General features: G+C 29.3%; 1 protein-coding gene across 1 annotated transcript; it reads left to right on the forward strand.

Moving 5' to 3' along the window:
* Positions 1 to 452: 452 nt before the first annotated feature.
* LOC117932251 (disease resistance protein RPS2-like) lies at positions 453 to 15362 on the forward strand. Its single transcript, XM_034853400.1, has 6 exons — positions 453 to 3469; positions 4641 to 5102; positions 6164 to 6607; positions 8404 to 8847; positions 10651 to 11094; positions 15027 to 15362. Exons 1-6 carry the CDS (start codon positions 710 to 712, stop codon positions 15102 to 15104), a joined length of 4632 nt encoding a protein of 1543 aa, XP_034709291.1. The 5' UTR covers positions 453 to 709; the 3' UTR covers positions 15105 to 15362.
* The last annotated feature ends 4271 nt before the right edge of the window (positions 15363 to 19633 follow it).

The raw sequence follows: 19633 nt of genomic DNA on the forward strand, positions 1-19633 counted from the left end.
TTTTTAAAAATTCTGTGAATATGATGATGGTGAGTAATGAGCGAGTCTGAGGTTAGGTGGCGAAAGTCCAAAAAGCAAGAACTCAGAAGATTCTGAGGTCGGCCATCACTTGTTTTCCTATTATTAATAAACACCCTTTCCTTCTAACCAAACTATTTTCACATTCAGGAATCTGCAATTCTGCTGTTCTGCTATTCTGAAGTTGGCTTGCTGCTCTCCTTTCTCCTTTCACCAAAACAACCGTTTCCTCGTCGATTTATCACCCAATACTCACTGCTGTTTCCCATTTTTTCATTTTCCTTCTCTCCGTCTCTCCCTCTTGCCAGAAAGCCTTTTACTTATTTTCGTTTTGGGGATCACTGAATTCCAAAATCCAAAGCTTCCTCAATCTCTTCACTTTGTAACCCTTTTCTCTTTTTTATCAACTATTTCTTCTTCTTTACCAGTAATCACTCTCCTTTTCCATTTTCCTGATTTCTGTCTCTCCTCTCCTCTCCTCTCCTCTCTTCCTGAAAGAAAAAAAAAACAATCCAGCTCTCTTCCACAAACTCTGCTCTTTTTATACCTCAAGCCTTCCATTTCTTCTGTCACAACAGTTTCAATCAAATATCAATCTCGTGTATTGTCTTTCTCCTGCTGTGGTTGCTCTATTAATTCTTTATCTGCCTTTGCTCAATTCCCATCTATTTCTGGAAAAAAGAAGTTGGAAATGGTTGACATTGTTATTTCCGTTGCAGCAAAAGTTGCAGAGTACCTGGTTGGTCCAATTATACGTCCACTGGGTTATGTGGTTAACTACCGTCACAACATTACGGATCTCAACCAAAAAATTCAGAGTCTCCATCTTGAAAGGGAGAGGCTGCAGATACCTGTGGATGATGCTAATAGGCAAGGGGATGAAATCTTTTCTGATGTTCAGGAGTGGCTGACGTATGCCGAAGGGATCATCCAAAAGAGAGATGATTTCAATGAAGATGAAAGGAAAGCAAGCAAGAGCTGTTTCTATTTAAAGTCCCGCTACCAGCTAAGCAAGCAAGCAAAGAAGCAGGCTGCGGAGATTGTTGATAAAATCCAAGAAGCTCATAACTTTGGTGGCAGAGTATCGCATCGCCCTCCTCCTCCTCCTCCTCCATTCATCAGCTCTGCATCTTTCAAAGATTATGAGGCTTTCCAGTCAAGAGAGTCTACTTTTAACCAAATTATGGAGGCCTTGAGAAACGAAGATATGCGCATGCTCGGTGTCTGGGGAATGGGCGGCGTGGGCAAAACCACTCTTGTCAAACAAGTAGCTCAACAAGCGGAGGAAGACAAGCTCTTTCACAAGGTGGTCATGGTGTTACACATATCCCAAACTCCCAACATCACAGAAATTCAAGAAAAAATTGCAAGAATGTTGGGTTTGAAATTTGAGGCGGGGGAGGATAGAGCAGGTCGCCTGATGCAAAGGTTGAAGAGAGAGAAGAAAATCCTGGTGATCTTAGATGATATCTGGGAGAAACTTGGGTTGGGAAAAATAGGAATTCCTTATGGAGATGATCACAAGGGGTGCAAAGTGCTGCTGACTTCCCGGGAGCGTCAGGTTTTATCTAAAGATATGTGTACTCAAAAGGAGTTCCATCTTCAACATTTAAGTGAAGATGAAGCCTGGAATTTATTCAAGAAGACAGCAGGTGATTCCGTGGAGAAGCCTGAACTGCGTCCCATAGCAGTTGATGTAGCTAAAAAATGTGACGGTCTACCAGTTGCAATTGTCACCATTGCAAATGCATTAAGAGGTGAGATGGTGGGTGTATGGGAGAATGCGTTGGAAGAACTGAGAAGGTCTGCACCAACAAACATCAGAGGAGTAACTGAAGGCGTCTACTCATGTCTGGAGCTGAGCTACAACCATTTGGAAGGTGATGAAGTAAAGTCATTGTTTTTACTTTGCGCTTTGCTGGGGGATGGTGATATTTCCATGGATCGCTTGCTACAATTTGCTATGTGTTTGAATTTGTTTGAAAGAACATATTCATGGGAGAAAGCAATAAATAAACTAATTACATTGGTGGAAAACCTCAAAGTCTCAAGCTTGTTGCTTGACCATGAAGGAGATGGTGATAGCTCTTCGAGCTTGCTTTTTGATCAAGCTTTTGTCAGAATGCATGATGTTGTTCGTGATGTTGCCAGATCAATTGCATCCAAAGATCCTCATCGATTTGTGGTGAGAGAAGCTGTTGGATCACATGAAGCTGTTGAATTACGAGAATGGCAGAGGACGGATGAGTGCAGAAATTGCACTCGCATCTCTTTGATATGCAGAAATATGGATGAGCTTCCACAAGGCTTGGTATGTCCGCAACTTGAATTCTTTTTATTGAATTCAAGTAATGATGATCCTTATTTGAAAATTCCAGATGCCTTTTTCCAAGACACCAAACAACTCAGAATTTTAGATTTGTCTAAAGTGTCTCTTACACCATCTCCTTCATCACTTGGTTTTCTTTCAAATCTTCAAACATTGCGTCTAAATCAATGCCAGATCCAAGACATAACAGTAATTGGAGAACTGAAGAAACTACAAGTCCTTAGTTTGGCAGAGTCCAACATTGAACAGCTGCCAAATGAAGTGGCGCAATTGAGTGATCTAAGGATGTTGGATTTGCGGTATTGCGATAGCCTTGAAGTAATTCCACGAAATGTTATATCAAGTCTATCCCAATTAGAGTATTTGAGTATGAAAGGAAGTTTTCGTATTGAATGGGAGGCGGAAGGATTTAATAGGGGAGAAAGAATTAATGCTTGCCTTTCTGAGCTGAAACACCTGTCTAGTTTGAGGACTTTGGAGTTACAACTATCAAATCTCAGTTTGTTTCCAGAAGATGGCGTGCCCTTCGAAAACCTCAACTTGACCAGATATTCAATAGTAATAAGCCCTTACCGGATACGAAATGATGAGTATAAAGCCTCCTCAAGAAGGTTGGTGTTTCAAGGGGTTACAAGTCTTTATATGGTGAAGTGCTTCTCCAAGCTGTTGAAGAGAAGTCAAGTTCTAGACTTGGGGGAATTGGATGATACTAAGCATGTGGTTTATGAGTTAGACAAGGAGGGTTTCGTTGAACTCAAGTATCTCACTCTCTCTGGATGTCCTACCGTTCAATACATCCTTCATTCCAGTACTTCAGTGGAATGGGTTCCACCACCTAATACCTTCTGTATGTTGGAGGAACTGATCCTTGATGGCCTAGATAACTTGGAGGCAGTATGCCATGGCCCAATTCCGATGGGGTCTTTTGGTAACTTAAGAATTCTAAGGCTAGAGAGTTGTGAGAGGTTGAAATATGTTTTCTCTCTTCCCACACAACATGGAAGGGAATCAGCTTTTCCTCAACTGCAACATTTGGAGTTGAGTGATCTCCCAGAGCTCATTAGCTTCTACTCCACAAGATGCAGTGGTACCCAGGAGTCAATGACATTTTTCAGTCAACAGGTATCTTACTACTCGATATCTAATTTCTGCCATTACTAGTATTTATTTACACTACTTTTACACTAAATAAATAAAAACCAGAATTAAAAAGTAAACTTTAAAACCAAAATTATATAAAATTTTAGTAAAAAGTATTTGTACTTGTCTTCCTTCCTTTCTTATATTTTCTTATTTATCATACATTTATTATCTTTATTTTATTTTTCTGAATAAATTTTAAGGCCTAATCTTCACTTTTCTTTTTTCATGAATTTATTATGTTAATTTTTTTAATAATTTGAAGGCTTAATTCATTCTTTTTTATTATATGATTTTTTGCTTAACTATTTTTAACATAAATATTTTTGTTAATTTTCTTTCAATATTAAACTCTCTTTATTTTCATGAAAGGAATAATTGATACTAATATCGTTTAAAGAAACTTATAAATTTATTTTTGTATTCTAAACCAATAGCAAGGGAGAAGAATCGATTTTGGAATGAATGAAATACTTATTATAAGAGTTATAAAGTTTTAAAATATGAAATACTTTGTTTATAGCCCAAAAATAACTATCACCAAACAAAATGTAGAAGAAGAAAAAGATAAACAAAATATAGATATTAATAAAATGACGAGGTTGGAGTTATTGGAAACCAATATTTTATTTTATATTTTTAATTACATAATTTGTGATAGTAAATCAATATTTTGGTAAATATTAGATAAAATATAGTTAATTTGTTTTTATGTTCTAATATTATTAATATGACCATTTATCAAATCACATCAATAAAACCTTTTAAAAATGATAATTAATTAATCAAAAAAATTTAGGATAAAATAATCATATACATATTACTCCAACATATAAATGCTCTACTTGTTTTAAGTTAGTAAAATTGTATTGGAGAATGAATAAATGAAAAATACTAAAACCAAAGTATTATATAATGAGAAGTCTATTAGTTTTAGACAATTAATAAAAATAAACTTTCCTTCTAAATGAGTTTCAAGCTGCTTGTAGTGAGGTCTAGTTTAGTTTCATATAATGTAGAAAATACGCAGATAAAATTATGAATTTATTTTGTGCTTTTTCATATTGACATATTCACCTCCACCTCTCTTGTTCTATTTATATGTGTCTAGTTATTGAGAATGTATTAACCAAATGGATGATCAATTGCATAGGCTGCATTCCCTGCCTTGGAGTCCTTGCGTGTACGTCGTCTAGATAATCTGAAAGCATTGTGGCACAACCAACTTCCAGCAAATTCCTTTTCCAAACTAAAGGGCTTGGAATTAAATGGCTGTGATGAATTGCTGAATGTTTTTCCCCTTTCCGTGGCGAAAGTCCTTGTGCAACTTGAGGACCTAAAGATATCCTTTTGTGAAGTACTAGAGGCAATTGTTGCTAATGAGAATGAAGATGAAGCAACATCTTTATTCTTATTCCCTAGACTAACCTCTCTCACACTCAATGCTTTACCCCAACTCCAAAGATTTTGCTTCGGAAGGTTTACTTCAAGATGGCCACTTTTAAAAGAATTGGAAGTGTGGGATTGTGATAAAGTGGAGATACTATTTCAAGAAATAGGTTTGAAAAGTGAACTTGACAACAAAATTCAACAGTCGCTCTTCTTGGTTGAAAAGGTACATGTCGAGCTTTTAATTTAAATTTCTCTAGCCTTTGTTGAGCATTTAAAAATTTCACCTGTTACATGATAGTGCCAATTATCAAACTTTTGCCTTAAAAAAATCCATCCACCTTTTGCATTTCTTTATTCTTATCTTATTTAAATTTCATTTTTTTCTTAAATTTATATTCTCTATAAAATCTAAACAAGAGTTTCAAAAAAGAACATACCTCAATAAATAAAGTTAAAAGTAAAATGAAATAAAGTTAAAACTATAAACTAACACTCTACAAAATCATCTTAGAAAAACTATAAAATAAGCTTTTTTTTTCATTTTTTTATTTTTTTAAAATTTATTTTCGTTTTATATATTTGAAGGAAGAAAGTTGCCAAATAAATTATAATTACATTATTAATTCAACCCATTAATATAATGTCTTATATTAGATAATTAAAAAATTATAGATGGAATCTAAGATGAATCCATGTATTATATTGTAAATTAGTTTACCATAAAATCCAATTCAAAGTTGTAAAATTTGAAACTAGATAGTTTAGTGTCCATTTGGATACACTTTAAAAAAAAAAATCAGAAATTTGTATATAAAGGTAGAACATCTTATACAAAAGTATAGATTTACCTTATTTCCTTAAAAATAATTTTTTAAAAATTTAAAATCCGAGGTAGTAAAATTTTTGGTATTCATAATTTTTTTAAACATTTTTTTAAAAGTATTACTTACATAATGTAACCCTCTAAGAGTTCTTGTATCTTATATAAAAGTTAAAAAATAAAAATAAAATAAAAATAAAAATAAAAACCTCTTATTACCTCATTTGGAAAGCAAAATTTGGAGGTTTTTTTTTTTTTTTTTTAAGTTTCATTGGATCTTCAAAATCTGGAGGCTTTTTCTTTTCTTTTCTTTTCTCTTTCTTGATCTTCTTCAATCTAGTTTAAATTTTGTGCTTTGTTATACTGTATATTCTCCTTTAACCTCTTATTTTCTATTTACATGTGTCTAATTATTAGGAATGTATATGTATATATTATTAACTAAAGGGATCATCAATGCACAGGTTGCACTCCCAGGCTTGGAGTCCTTGTTTGTAGGCACACTGGATAATATAAGAGCATTGCGGCCTGACCAACTTCCAGCAAATTCATTTTCCAAATTAAGGAAATTGGAAGTAATTCTATGCAACAAATTGCTAAATCTTTTTCCGCTTTCTGTGGCGAGTGCTCTTGTGCAACTTGAGGACCTATGGATATCGTGGAGTGGAGTGGAGGCAATTGTTGCCAATGAAAATGAAGATGAAGCAGCACCTTTACTCTTATTCCCTAACCTTACCTCTCTCACACTCCGTTATTTACACCAACTCAAAAGATTTTGCTCTGGAAGGTTTAGTTCAAGCTGGCCACTTCTTAAAAAATTGGAAGTGGACAATTGTGATAAAGTGGAGATACTCTTTCAACAAATAAGTTTGGAATGTGAACTTGAGCCACTCTTCTGGGTAGAACAGGTGCGAGTTTACCCTTCCTTGAATTTTCTAAATTTTATATGTTACATTATAGATCTTAATCTTTTTAGCTAATGTTACAATGTTTTAATCGTAAACTTTAATATCATAGGAATTTAAAGCGATTTTAAGTAAACTTATATTTTGTTGCTAAATTAATACTACATAAACTGATGTGAATATGGAGAATAATATACAATTAATTACAAGTAGTAGATTTTTTGGAGGTGCAACAAACATAGCGATTGTGTACAAGAATACTAGAAACTAAAACCAATTATTTATAAAATTATCCTACTTGACTTATGATAAAAATAAATTACTTTGGATTTTTTTAATATAATCAGTTTTAATTAATATTAATTAGACTTAAATACTTCATGTGATGCCTTAAGAACGAGTTTATTTAATTGAGCATACAAAATCACATTAATTTATAGTGGTGTTCATTTAGAATTTAACAAAAAAAAAATGTTGATGTTTTATTTGAATTAATATGCAATATTCCCTAGACTAACCTCTCTCATACTCAATACTTTACACCAACTCCAAAGATTTTGCTTCAGAAGGTTTACTTCAAGATGGGCACTTTTAAAAAAATTGATAGTGCTCAATTGTGAAGTGGAGATACTATTTCAAGAAGTAGGTTTGAAATGTGAACTTGACAACAAATTCAACAATCACTCTTTTTGGTCGAAAAGGTACATGTCAAGCTTTTAATTTAAATTTCACTAGCCTTTGTTGAGTATTTACAAATTTCACCCGTTACATGATAGTGCCAATTATCAAACTTTTGCCTTAAAAAAAATCATCCACCTTTTGCGTTTCTTTATTCTTATCTTATTTAAATTTCATTTTCTTTCTTAAAATTTATATTCTCTATAAAATCTAAACAAGAGTTTCAAAAAAGAACATACCTCAATAAATAAAGTTAAAAGTAAAATGAAATAAAGTTAAAACTATAAACTAACAGTACTCTACAAAATCATCTTAGAAAAACTATAAAAAAAGCTTTTTTTATTTTAATTTTTTTTATTTTTTATTTTTTAAAATTTATTTTCATTTTATATATTTGAAGGAAGAAAGTTGCCAAATAAATTAAAATTACATTATTAATTCAACCCATTAATATAATGTCTTATATTAGATAATTAAAAAAATTTATAGATGGAATCTAAGATCAATCCATGCATTATATTGTAAATTAGTTTACCATAAAATCCAATTCAAAGTTGTAAAAATTAAAAACTAGATAGTTTAGTGTCCATTTGGATACACTTTTAAAAAAAAAAAACAGAAATTTGTATATAAAGGTAGAACATCTTATACAAAAAGTATAGATTTACCTTATTTCTTTAAAAATAATTTTTCAAAAATTTTTTTAGATATCACAATTTTTTTAAAGTATTACTTGTATCTTATATAAAAGTTAAAAAAAAAAAATCCGTTTTCCATGGCTAGTTAAAATACGTTTTCCATAGAAGTTAATCAAATTTGAAAGAGAGGCAAAGAAAAAAGAAAAAAAAAATCCTCTTATTACCTCATTTCGAAAGGAAAATTTGGAGGGTTTTTTTTTTTTTTTTTTTTTTTTAAGTTTCATTGGATCTTCAAAATCTGGAGGCTTTTTCTTCTCTTTTCTTTTCTTTTCTCTTTCTTGATTTTCTTCAATCTAGTTTAAATTTTGTGCTTTGTTGTACTGATATATTCTCCTTTAACCTCTTATTTTCTATTTACATGTATCTAATTATTAGGAATGTATATGTATATATTATTAACCAAAGGGATCATCAATTGCACAGGTTGCATTCCCAGGCTTGGAGTCCTTGTCTGTATGCAACCTACATAATATAAGAGCATTGTGGCCTGACCAACTTCCAGCAAATTCATTTTCCAAATTAAGGAAATTGCGAGTAAGTAAATGCAACAAATTGCTAAATCTTTTTCCGCTTTCTGTGGCGAGTGCTCTTATGCAACTTGAGGACCTACATATATCGGGGGGTGAAGTGGAGGCAATTGTTACCAATGAAAATGAAGATGAAGCAGCACCTTTACTTTTATTCCCTAACCTTACCTCTCTCACACTCCGTTATTTACACCAACTCAAAAGATTTTGCTCTGGAAGGTTTAGTTCAAGTTGGCCACTTTTGAATAAATTGGAAGTGCTCGATTGTGATAAAGTGGAGATACTCTTTCAACAAATAATTTTGGAATGTGAACTTGAGCCACTCTTCTGGGTAGAACAGGTGCGAGTTTACCCTTCCTTGAATTTTCTAAATTTTATATGTTACATTATAGATCTTAATCTTTTTAGCTAATGTTACATTGTTTTAATCTTAAACTTTAATATCATAGGAATTTAAAGTGATTTTAAGTAAACTTATATTTTGCTGCTAAATTAATCATACTACATAAACTGATGTGAATATGGAGAATAATATACAATTAATTACAAGTAGTAGATTTTTTGGAGGTGCAACAAACATAGCGATTGTGTACAAGAATACTAGAAAATAAAACCAATTATTTATAAAATTATCCTACTTGACTTATGATAAAAACAAATTACTTTGGATTTTTTTTAATATAATCATTTTTAATTAATATTAATTAGACTTAAATACTTCATGTGATGCCTTAAGATCGAGTTTATTTAATTGAGCATACAAAATCGCATTAATTTATAGTGGTGTTCATTTAGAATTTAACAAAAAAAAAATGTTGATGTTTTATTTGAATTAATATGCAATATTCCCTAGACTAACCTCTCTCATACTCAATACTTTACACCAACTCCAAAGATTTTGCTTCAGAAGGTTTACTTCAAGATGGGCACTTTTAAAAAAATTGATAGTGCTCAATTGTGGTAAAGTGGAGATACTATTTCAAGAAATAGGTTTGATAGGTGAACTTGACAACAAAATTCAATAATCGCTCTTTTTGGTCGAAAAGGTACATGTCATGCTTTTAATTTAAGTTTCACTAGCCTTTGTTGAGTATTTAAAAATTTCACCTGTTACATGATAGTGTCAATTATCAAACTTTTGCCTTAAAAAAATTCATCCACCTTTTGCGTTTCTTTATTCTTATCTTATTTAAATTTCATTTTTTTCTTAAAATTTATATTCTCCATAAAATATAAACAAGAGTTTCAAAAAAGAACATACCTCAATAAATAAAGTTAAAAGTAAAATGAAATAAAGTTAAAACTATAAACTAACAGTACTCTACAAAATCATCTTAGAAAAACTATAAAAAAAGCTTTTTTTATTTTAAATTTTTTTCATTTTTTATTTTTTAAAATTTATTTTCATTTTATATATTTGAAGGAAGAAAGTTTCCAAATAAATTATAATTACATTATTAATTCAACCCATTAATATAATGTCTTATATTAGATAATTAAAAAAATTTATAGATGGAATCTAAGATCAATCCATGCATTATATTGTAAATTAGTTTACCATAAAATCCAATTCAAAGTTGTAAAAATTAAAAACTAGATAGTTTAGTGTCCATTTGGATACACTTTAAAAAAAAAAAAAAATCAGAAATTTGTATATAAAGGTAGAACATCTTATACAAAAAGTATAGATTTACCTTATTTCTTTAAAAATAATTTTTCAAAAATTTTTTTAGATATCACAATTTTTTTAAAGTATTACTTGTATCTTATATAAAAGTTTTTTTTTAAAAAAATCGTTTTCCATGGCTAGTTAAAATACGTTTTCCATAGAAGTTAATCAAATTTGAAAGAGAGGCAAAGAAAAAAGAAAAAAAAATCCTCTTATTACCTCATTTCGAAAGGAAAATTTGGAGGTTTTTTTTTTTTTTTTTTTTTTTAAGTTTCATTGGATCTTCAAAATCTAGAGCTTTTCTTCTCTTTTCTTTTCTTTTCTCTTTCTTGATCTTCTTCAATCTAGTTTAAATTTTGTGCTTTGTTATATTGATATATTCTCCTTTAACCTCTTATTTTCTATTTACATGTGTCTAAGTATTAGGAATGTATATGTATATGTTATTAACCAAAGGGATCATCAATTGCACAGGTTGCACTCCCAGGCTTGGAGTCCTTGTATACAGACGAACTAGATAATATAAGAGCATTGTGTCCTGACCAACTTCCAGCAAATTCATTTTCCAAATTAAGGAAATTGCAAGTAAGGGGATGCAACAAATTGCTAAACCTTTTTCCGGTTTCTGTGGCGAGTGCTCTTGTGCAACTTGAGGACCTATATATATCGGCGAGTGGAGTGGAGGCAATTGTTGCCAATGAAAATGAAGATGAAGCAGCATCTTTACTCTTATTCCCTAACCTTACCTCTCTCACACTCTTCAGTTTACACCAACTGAAAAGATTTTGCTCTGGAAGGTTTAGTTCCAGCTGGCCACTTCTGAAAGAATTGGAAGTGGTCGATTGTGATAAAGTGGAGATACTCTTTCAACAAATAAATTTGGAATGTGAACTTGAGCCACTCTTCTGGGTAGAACAGGTGCGAGTTTACCCTTCCTTGAATTTTCTAAATTTTATATGTTACATTATGGATCTTAATTTTTTTAGCTAATGTTACATTGTTTTAATCTTAAACTTTAATATCATAGGAATTTAAAGCGATTTTAAGTAAACTTATATTTTGTTGCTAAATTAATCATACTACATAAACTGATGTGAATATGGAGAATAATATACAATTAATTACAAGTAGTAGATTTTTTGGAGGTGCAACAAACATAGCGATTATGTACAAGAATACTAGAAACTAAAACCAATTATTTATAAAATTATCCTACTTGACTTATGATAAAAATAAATTACTTTGGATTTTTTTTAATATAATAATTTTTAATTAATATTAATTAGACTTAAACACTTCATGTGATGCCTTAAGAACGAGTTTATTTAATTGAATTTCATACAAAATTGCATTCATTTATAGTGGTGTTTATTTACAATTTAAGAACAAAAAAAATGTTGATGTTTTATTTGAATTAATGTGCAATATTGATCCAATCTATTTTTAGCCACATTGCATCAAAACTTGTCAAAGTGTACCTTGATTATTTAGATACAGTAGTTCATTATGCCTTATATGGAAAACAACAACAACAACAATTATAATAATAATAACAATAATAGTGTTTACTTATTTTCTCCTAATAGCTCTTTGATCAAGAAGGAAATATAATTATTAAATATATAAATGTTAGTTTGTAGATGAAATGAACTTGATTTACAGTTTTTTCTATTTACTATGGTATTATAGCCTTATTTTTCAAGTGGTCATGAGTTTGAACTTGAAGGCTTGTTTATTTTTATCATTTATTGAGCTATTTGCAAGCTCAAAGAGGATTGTTGTATATGTGTGTATATATAACTTATTTATTTATTAAAAAAAATCACATAAATGAAATGTCATTCCTCTTATGTAATTTGGTTTGCCAGGAAGCATTTCCTAATTTGGAAGAACTAACATTGAGCTTAAAGGGTACTGTGGAGATATGGCGAGGCCAATTTTCAAGGGTGTCTTTTTCGAAGTTAAGCGTTTTGACGATAAACGAGTATCATGGTATTTCAGTTGTGATTCCCTCGAATATGGTTCAAATACTACATAATCTAGAAAAACTAGAGGTGAGAATGTGTGATTCAGTGAATGAGGTTATCCAAGTAGAAATAGTGGGAAATAATGGACATGAACTAACAAATAATGAGATTGAGTTCACCAAATTAAAGAGTTTGACATTTTATCATTTGCCAAATCTGAAAAGCTTTTGCTCATCAACAAGATATGTCTTCAAATTCCCATCCTTGGAAACAATGGAGGTGGGAGAATGTCATGGGATGGAATTTTTTTGCAAGGGAGTCTTAGACGCACCAAGGCTAAAAAGTGTACAAGATGAATTTTTTCGAAGAATATTGGCAAGATGACCTGAATACCACCATACGCAAGAAGTTCATGGAACAGGTATGAATGGAGTAATTCCCCTAACTAATTCTTTCTACTCTTAATATCATCGTTTCCTTGGCTATTCTATAAATATAGTAAATACTACTTTAATCTTATTTGTCTTAAAGTTATTTGGGGTTATTCTACTTAAAATGTCTTTATCTTTAACATTTTTTTTAATAACATTTCCCTCATAAACATTTTTAAAAAGAATCACTTCATGTTTGGATATAAATTAAAAAAAAAAATGTTTTCATAGTATTGTTTTATATAACAGCAAAATGATTATTTTTATGAAGTTATTGTCCAGGAATCATCACTTCATATTTTTTACCACTTTTAAAATTTTGTCAAACACCTAATTTTTATAAGAAATGTTTTCAAGCATTATGAAGTATTATTAACACCTTTCAAAATCACTCCCAAAAAAATTCTTAATTTATTTTGTATGAAGAAAAGACTTAAAACAAGCCTATAGAATTTTCATTTTATTCAAATCTAAAAGAACATGTTTAATTTCTTAATATAAGCAAACTGTCTTGATATTGTTTGTTGCCTTGGTGACATCATCACTCTTTCATATTTTGATTTCTTAACATGTTTAGGAAGTCATGAGGCTTTCTTGTGACTTGAGAAGTAAAAAGTGTCTACCATAAAGTTCATATATATATATATAATATATATATATATATAATATATATATATATATATATATATATACACACACACATTAGTTAATTCAGGTGCAAAACTACAAAGAGAAACAAGCATTATAGTTGAAGCTAGAGGTTAGGATATCAAGTTAGAATAGTTAGATAAAAAAAATTTGATACTAAGTTTCATTTAGATACACTTTCTTATTTATTTGTTTTCAAGAAAAAGATAATAGCACATTCTATATAAAATATAGGAACTCTTATACAAAAAGTATGAACTTACTTTATGTTCTTTAAAATTTTAAAATTTGAGAAAGTAAAATTTTTTTAATACCTCAATTTTTTAGAAACTATTATCCTTTAAGGGTAATTCTTTAAAAATTGTTACATCTTATATGGGAGATACTATTATTTTTTAAACAACACATTGATTATTTAAGAAATATTGGAAGGTTCAAGTTATTGTGTTTTGGCAAAAAATTTTGAAGGTCCAAGTTGGTGCAACAACTATAAAGTACTTGTCAAAAAGTTTATGTTTGTATGTTTAACCAAATCCAAAGGTAGAGAGCAAGGAGTCCAGTATTGTGATTAAAAAACTAATTTAGAATAGACATAAGAGCTAATCTTGCATTTAACTTGGTTAAATAATCAAGTTAGAATAATTTGAGCAAGAAATGTGATAAGTTCATTGAATAACCACATTAGCTTGATAAAAAGATGTCTTACAAGTTAGAATGTTCTAGAATTGGGTTTGAGCCCCTACTTTAGCAAGCTAGAAAATTCAACAAAATCATTTTTAACTTTTATTTGCTAAGCTAGAGTTTGAGGGAAGCCTAAGTTATCATCACATGTTTGAAGATATATGATTCTGAATTTTCAAAATTGTTGAGATTTAATATAGATTTGAACTACTATGAGATATTGAATGGGGATATTTACCTATTATGGACAATGTTCTCATTTTCTTTTGGTTTGTAGATTAAGAAGTCTAATTGGATAAAAAAAATAAAAAATAAAAAATCTTGCTAAAACCTAAAGAGTGAAGGATATTGTGTTGGGTTTAGTAAAGTATCAATTTAGCTAGTCCCAAAGAGCAAAAATAAAAAGAAAAAGGAAATCTGTCCTATTTCCATTTCAATCTTAAAAATTATTTTTTGATAGTGCAAACATCATTTAAGGGCAGAAGGTAATGTAAGAATTCTCAATTGTGTAGTCTTTTATCATCTTTGATTTTGTCAACAAAAACATAGAGCATTTAGAAAAAAATAATTTAAATGGTCATGTAATGACCTCATCCCATCCTAAGCTTAGAGATTAACTCTAATATCTTTTGTGACAATTTGTTCTTGTTATGTAAATATTATCCACTTTGGTCCTAATAAGCTCTCACACCATTAAAAATCATCTATCTAGTTAAGAGAAATCCACCATAAAGTTATAGAAACTTTTCTATCTAATATAGATATTACTAGTCATGACAATATTTTTCCTTTTTTTAAAAGTTAAAGGTAGACAATTATTTGAAGTTCTACACCAAGATTTTACATAGAGGGTCTCATTTTTATATAGAAGAACTAGTTAATACTTAAGGCAATTTATAATCTTTATCAATATTGTTACCTAAATGTAACCTAAGAATATGCATTAAATAAATAATATCACTTTCAAAGAACACAAGGATAATATGAAGCATTAGTTTGATCTAGCATTATATGATTCACCCTCCAATCCAAATTAATATTCATCTTAATTATGTTAACCTTCATCATTGTAATTTTCATCTTTCCTACCTAATATGAGGCTCTTTGTTTGCAAAATGCTCAGGGTTATAAAGAGGAAGATTCTGAAAAATTGGATTCTATCAATTCAGATTTTAGGGATGAGGATTTTGAAGAAGACTGATTTCATTTTTCGAATGCAAAACAAGGAAGAGGTGTTTGGTTTTTCTACATAGTCTATGTGAGTGAAACACCGCCTTCAATTGCCTTTTTTTTTCTTTTGTGCATGTATATTATTACATCTTTGAAGGGCCTTGTTCTTAATGTCCTTTTTTAGGTATGTTGGACTTTTTATTTTGAGGAGATGCATAGATTAACATTTGTGGTAGAGAAATGTCTGCTAATGATGTTTCCTTTATTTAAATCGACTTTGGAAGGATTTATCTCTAGAGTCTTATTTTTTTTTTAATAAATAAGTTAGATATCTTTAGTATGTTTTGTTCTAAAGATTGAACACTATAAGTTGCTACAGTCAACTGACTATGATCTAAAATGTGTGTTAATTAGAATTGTGCACCTTCTACTTTATTAATATTATTTTACTTATGTGAGATGATATTATATAATGAATGTTTTGTGAGGATTCATGTATATCCATCCAAATTCATAAAATTTTCTAAGTAATTCTTATACATTCTAGTTATTTTACCAAAACTTCAATGTGATATCTTGTACCACAAACACTATATGGGATCCAAATATATGGGTATTCAAAACCATCATTAATATGTTCATTAGCCCCTCGTATAAATATAAATGGTTTGATATCCCATATCAGTCCTCTAAACATGTTGTCATATTTTATAGTCATACGAGCATATATACCTAGAGTAGACTATCCCTACATGAGATGGAATGATCATTAATAATAGTATTAAATTCGATCCCACACATTTATGTGAGAATCCTAACTATACATATATAATTAATCCGGTGAGAACCAATTTCTATACAAGGGGAAGTGGGTGGTCAGATCATTACAATTGGTTAAGGGTTTATTTGGTTTTGATCTTGCTAGTAGCCAAAATATCTTAGTAAAAAAAATTTTGAACAAATAATTTTTGTAAGGAAGCATTTTTAGTTAACTTCTCTCCAAATTACTCTCAAGCGAGCTCTTAGTATATAACGCTTTTAATAGTATTGCTCTCATTAGAAATATTTTTATGAATAACCACTTAGTGTTTTGATGTAAACTAAATATTACAAAAAATGGATTTTTGGAAGAATTGGTCACCTATGAAGTAATTGTTCAGAAGTGATTTTTTGAATTTTTAATGTGATTTTCAAATATGCTTCCAAATATTAGGAGATGCTTTTAATAAGGGTAACGAAAATACCCATCAAGGTGGATCTTCGCAAGATCTATCCCTACTTAGGTAGGGATGAGTAATCAAGGTCGAGGGGGAAGGAAGGGAACCCTATTCTCTACTTCAAACCCATCTTCCCCTTCCTAATTATTATTATTATTATTATTATTATTATCTACTTCAAACTCATCATCCCCTCCTTAATTATATTTATTATTATTATTATTATTGCATTTTAAAAATATTTTTTATATTTTCAATTATTATTTAGAATGTTCTACAAAAAACAATGGAAAACACCTCAAATTTAATATAAAAAACAATTTAATTTCAAAACAAATTCATAAAAAAATATTTGTTGTTAAAATTTGTTAAACATGTTTTTTAATTTATAAAAGCAATTTTTTGTTGTAGAGAATAAAATATTATTTTTAAAAATAATTTATATGCAAACCCTAACTCTTTATTCTGAAAAAACTAAACACCTTCGACAACAAGAGAGTTAGGGCTCTACTTCTTTCAACTTTAAATTTTTATTTACTTTTCTTATAATTTAACTAATATTAAATAGGATGCTTAGGATCATTAAATACTAATTTTATTATATTACTAATTTTATGAAAAAATCTACAATATCATTTCAAACCATTAAATCTTTTTATCTAATTGCTAAAAATATATGGTTACATCTTATTACTGCTCAAAAAGAGCATATTTGATATCATAATTCTCATAAATTTCACATATTCCAAGTAGTATTATGCTTAAAATATCCAATTGACATATTATTGCTCTTGCAATGATAACTAACCTTCTTTTGTAAGTTCTATAGTGATTTCAAGGTGTAAATAATGCATTTAATTGATCATGGAAGAAAGAAGATTGAAAAGTGTGAAAAAAATAGAAATAACAATTTTGCAACATTATGCAAAATTTGGCATGTGAGATAAAGGATCAGAAGTTGCAGCAAGCTAAAGAATGATTTTGCACAAACATGCCAACTGAACTAGAAGAACATGATGGCTGCAAGAGTTAGGAATTTGCGAAAGTCATTTTCGCATGAATGTGCAAAACTTCTCAGGAGCATGCGAACTCGTCCAAAGAGGGGTTTAAATGTTGTAACCAACCAACTTCAATTTCGCATGTTCAAATGAAAATTGTGTGAAAATGTCATTATTGGTACTAAATCTCATATTTTTTAATTTGAAAATTTCCAAAAGCCTATTGAGATGATGTTGAGTGTCCATTTGTTTGAACTATGAATAGTTGAAATTTGGGAAATGAAGCTTAATTTGGTAAGAGTTTTTTATTCAATTGATTGAAATTTGGGATTTTTTTTCTTTTCAAATTCTCTTAAATGACCACTACAATACAAATTAGGTAAATTCATTAAATTCTTAAAGTTAAATTTAATGAAATTAAATAGTTGCATTGTGTAAATCATTAAAAGACGATTTAAGATGAATTAAATATGTAATTTGAATTGGTCCTTTAAATTAAATCACCTAATTTGAATATAAATAAGATTTTGATTTAAAACTAAATAAAAAATCGGTTTAGATGAAAATTTATATTTACAATATAACTTGATGAAGAGTAAATCTCAACAACTATTCACCATATAGTGTTTTCAAGAGAATCTTAACTCTAAGATTTTTTTCATATTAATCTTCTTTCAAAATTTGATTCTTTTTTATTGAATTGTTCTTCCTAATTTGAAATCACTGCTATTTTCATTTTTATTATGAATTGTCACTCCAATTTCACTTGATCACATTTATTTTTTTCTTCCCAATTAAGCCTTGATTACCAAAAATAATTCATCCTAATGGACGATATTTTAAACTGTTATACTACCATAGCTTTTACTAAAAGTCATTTCTTATTAAGTAAAAGCTACCTTAGAATAGTGAATTAGATTAAAAATCTTGTTTTAATACAATAAACGACAAAAATCATTGATCAACATCTGAATAATTGAATGAGGGTACAAGCACATAAAATCAAGATATAAAAAAACCAATGATCATAATACAAAAATAATGACAACTAAGTATAAAATAATGATAAGATGCATAGTCATAGAACCCTAGGTACAAAGTAAAGGAACTAAGGTATAATTGAGGTATACAAATGACATTAATTTTTTGCAAATTAAATTACATTAAAATTTTTTAAAAATTAAAACTGAAACCATTGTAATTTGTTTTTAATAAAGACCGATAAAGCATAAATTTTAAAAATAAAAAAATAAAAGAATAAAAAACAAACAACAAAGTTGAAAGTTCTCCAATTTTTTTCAACGAACTCAATAAATAGAAGTATTTAGCATATTGAATTACTTTTTAAGTATCTTAAATACTAATTTTTTTTATTCATTAGTTTGAAGACGTCTCCTTAGTAAAAATAACAAAAATATACAAAATTAAATTTATTTTTTTATTTCTTTAAAAAACAGTCATATAAATTATTTTTAAAGATAAAATTCAAAGTTAACAAAAATGCAATTTTTTAATGCTTATTCAGTTTAATATGAATAATGTTTATTTTAATAGTAAATGTTTTTATCCCAATCAATTGTAAATGATAATAAAAATTAAAAATTAAAAAAAAAAAACTAATTTTTTTCTCAAAAACAAATTAGCATCACATTTTTTTAAACTATATTTAGAAATGTGACTCATATCACCACTTTTAAAATTATTACCTTTTCTATATAAGTCTTTAAGAATTTTGGTATCTTATATAATTTTTTTTTAAACAAAAAAAAAAACTGCGTCTTTTATTAAAAATCAATTTAAAAGTTGATTAAATTTTATTACATAACATATTATTAAAAATATTATAAATTTTTATCTTTTTATTATTAAATTATAATAAATAAACCCATATTCAATATTTAACACTGACTACCAAAAATCAAGACAGGAACATTCACCATCTTCAAAATGATGAAACCGATTCCGATCCCTTACAATAATTTCTGACCATAAACCTTTGAAATCAGCTTGGTGACATGGTGTCAATCTCTGCAAACCCTAAGGTTCTTCACAATCCTAATGGCTTCTTTTGAATCCAAGTGTAGTAGCCCATAAGCAATGGCCAGCTTCTCACTATGAACAGCTAGAGCATGTTCTTTATCTTCCTCTTCCATGTCCAACAACACATTCCCGGTATCTGCTGAATACCCAATTGCACTCTTCAGCCTTGTGTGTATCTCATTCAACTTCTCATATATCTTGTTGATTCCGGGTGTGACCAGTCACAGCCACAAACCGATGCACCTTTCAGCTCAATCACGCTCACTCCTACCAAGGTTCCTCACTTTTCTTGCATTGTCCCATTT

Source organism: Vitis riparia, chromosome 15, assembly GCF_004353265.1.
Source record: "Vitis riparia cultivar Riparia Gloire de Montpellier isolate 1030 chromosome 15, EGFV_Vit.rip_1.0, whole genome shotgun sequence".
Taxonomy (NCBI): Eukaryota; Viridiplantae; Streptophyta; class Magnoliopsida; order Vitales; family Vitaceae; genus Vitis; species Vitis riparia.

What these genes read in the sequence shown, in the direction of transcription:
- LOC117932251 (XM_034853400.1), top strand. Translation starts at nt 710, where the DNA reads ATGGTTGACATTGTTATTTCCGTTGCAGCAAAAGTTGCAGAGTACCTG. An exon ending in CGCTCTTCTTGGTTGAAAAG is followed by an intron (nt 5,103 to 6,163) that starts GTACATGTCGAG and finishes ATCAATGCACAG; the next exon opens with GTTGCACTCCCAGGCTTGGA. An exon ending in CACTCTTCTGGGTAGAACAG is followed by an intron (nt 6,608 to 8,403) that starts GTGCGAGTTTAC and finishes TCAATTGCACAG; the next exon opens with GTTGCATTCCCAGGCTTGGA.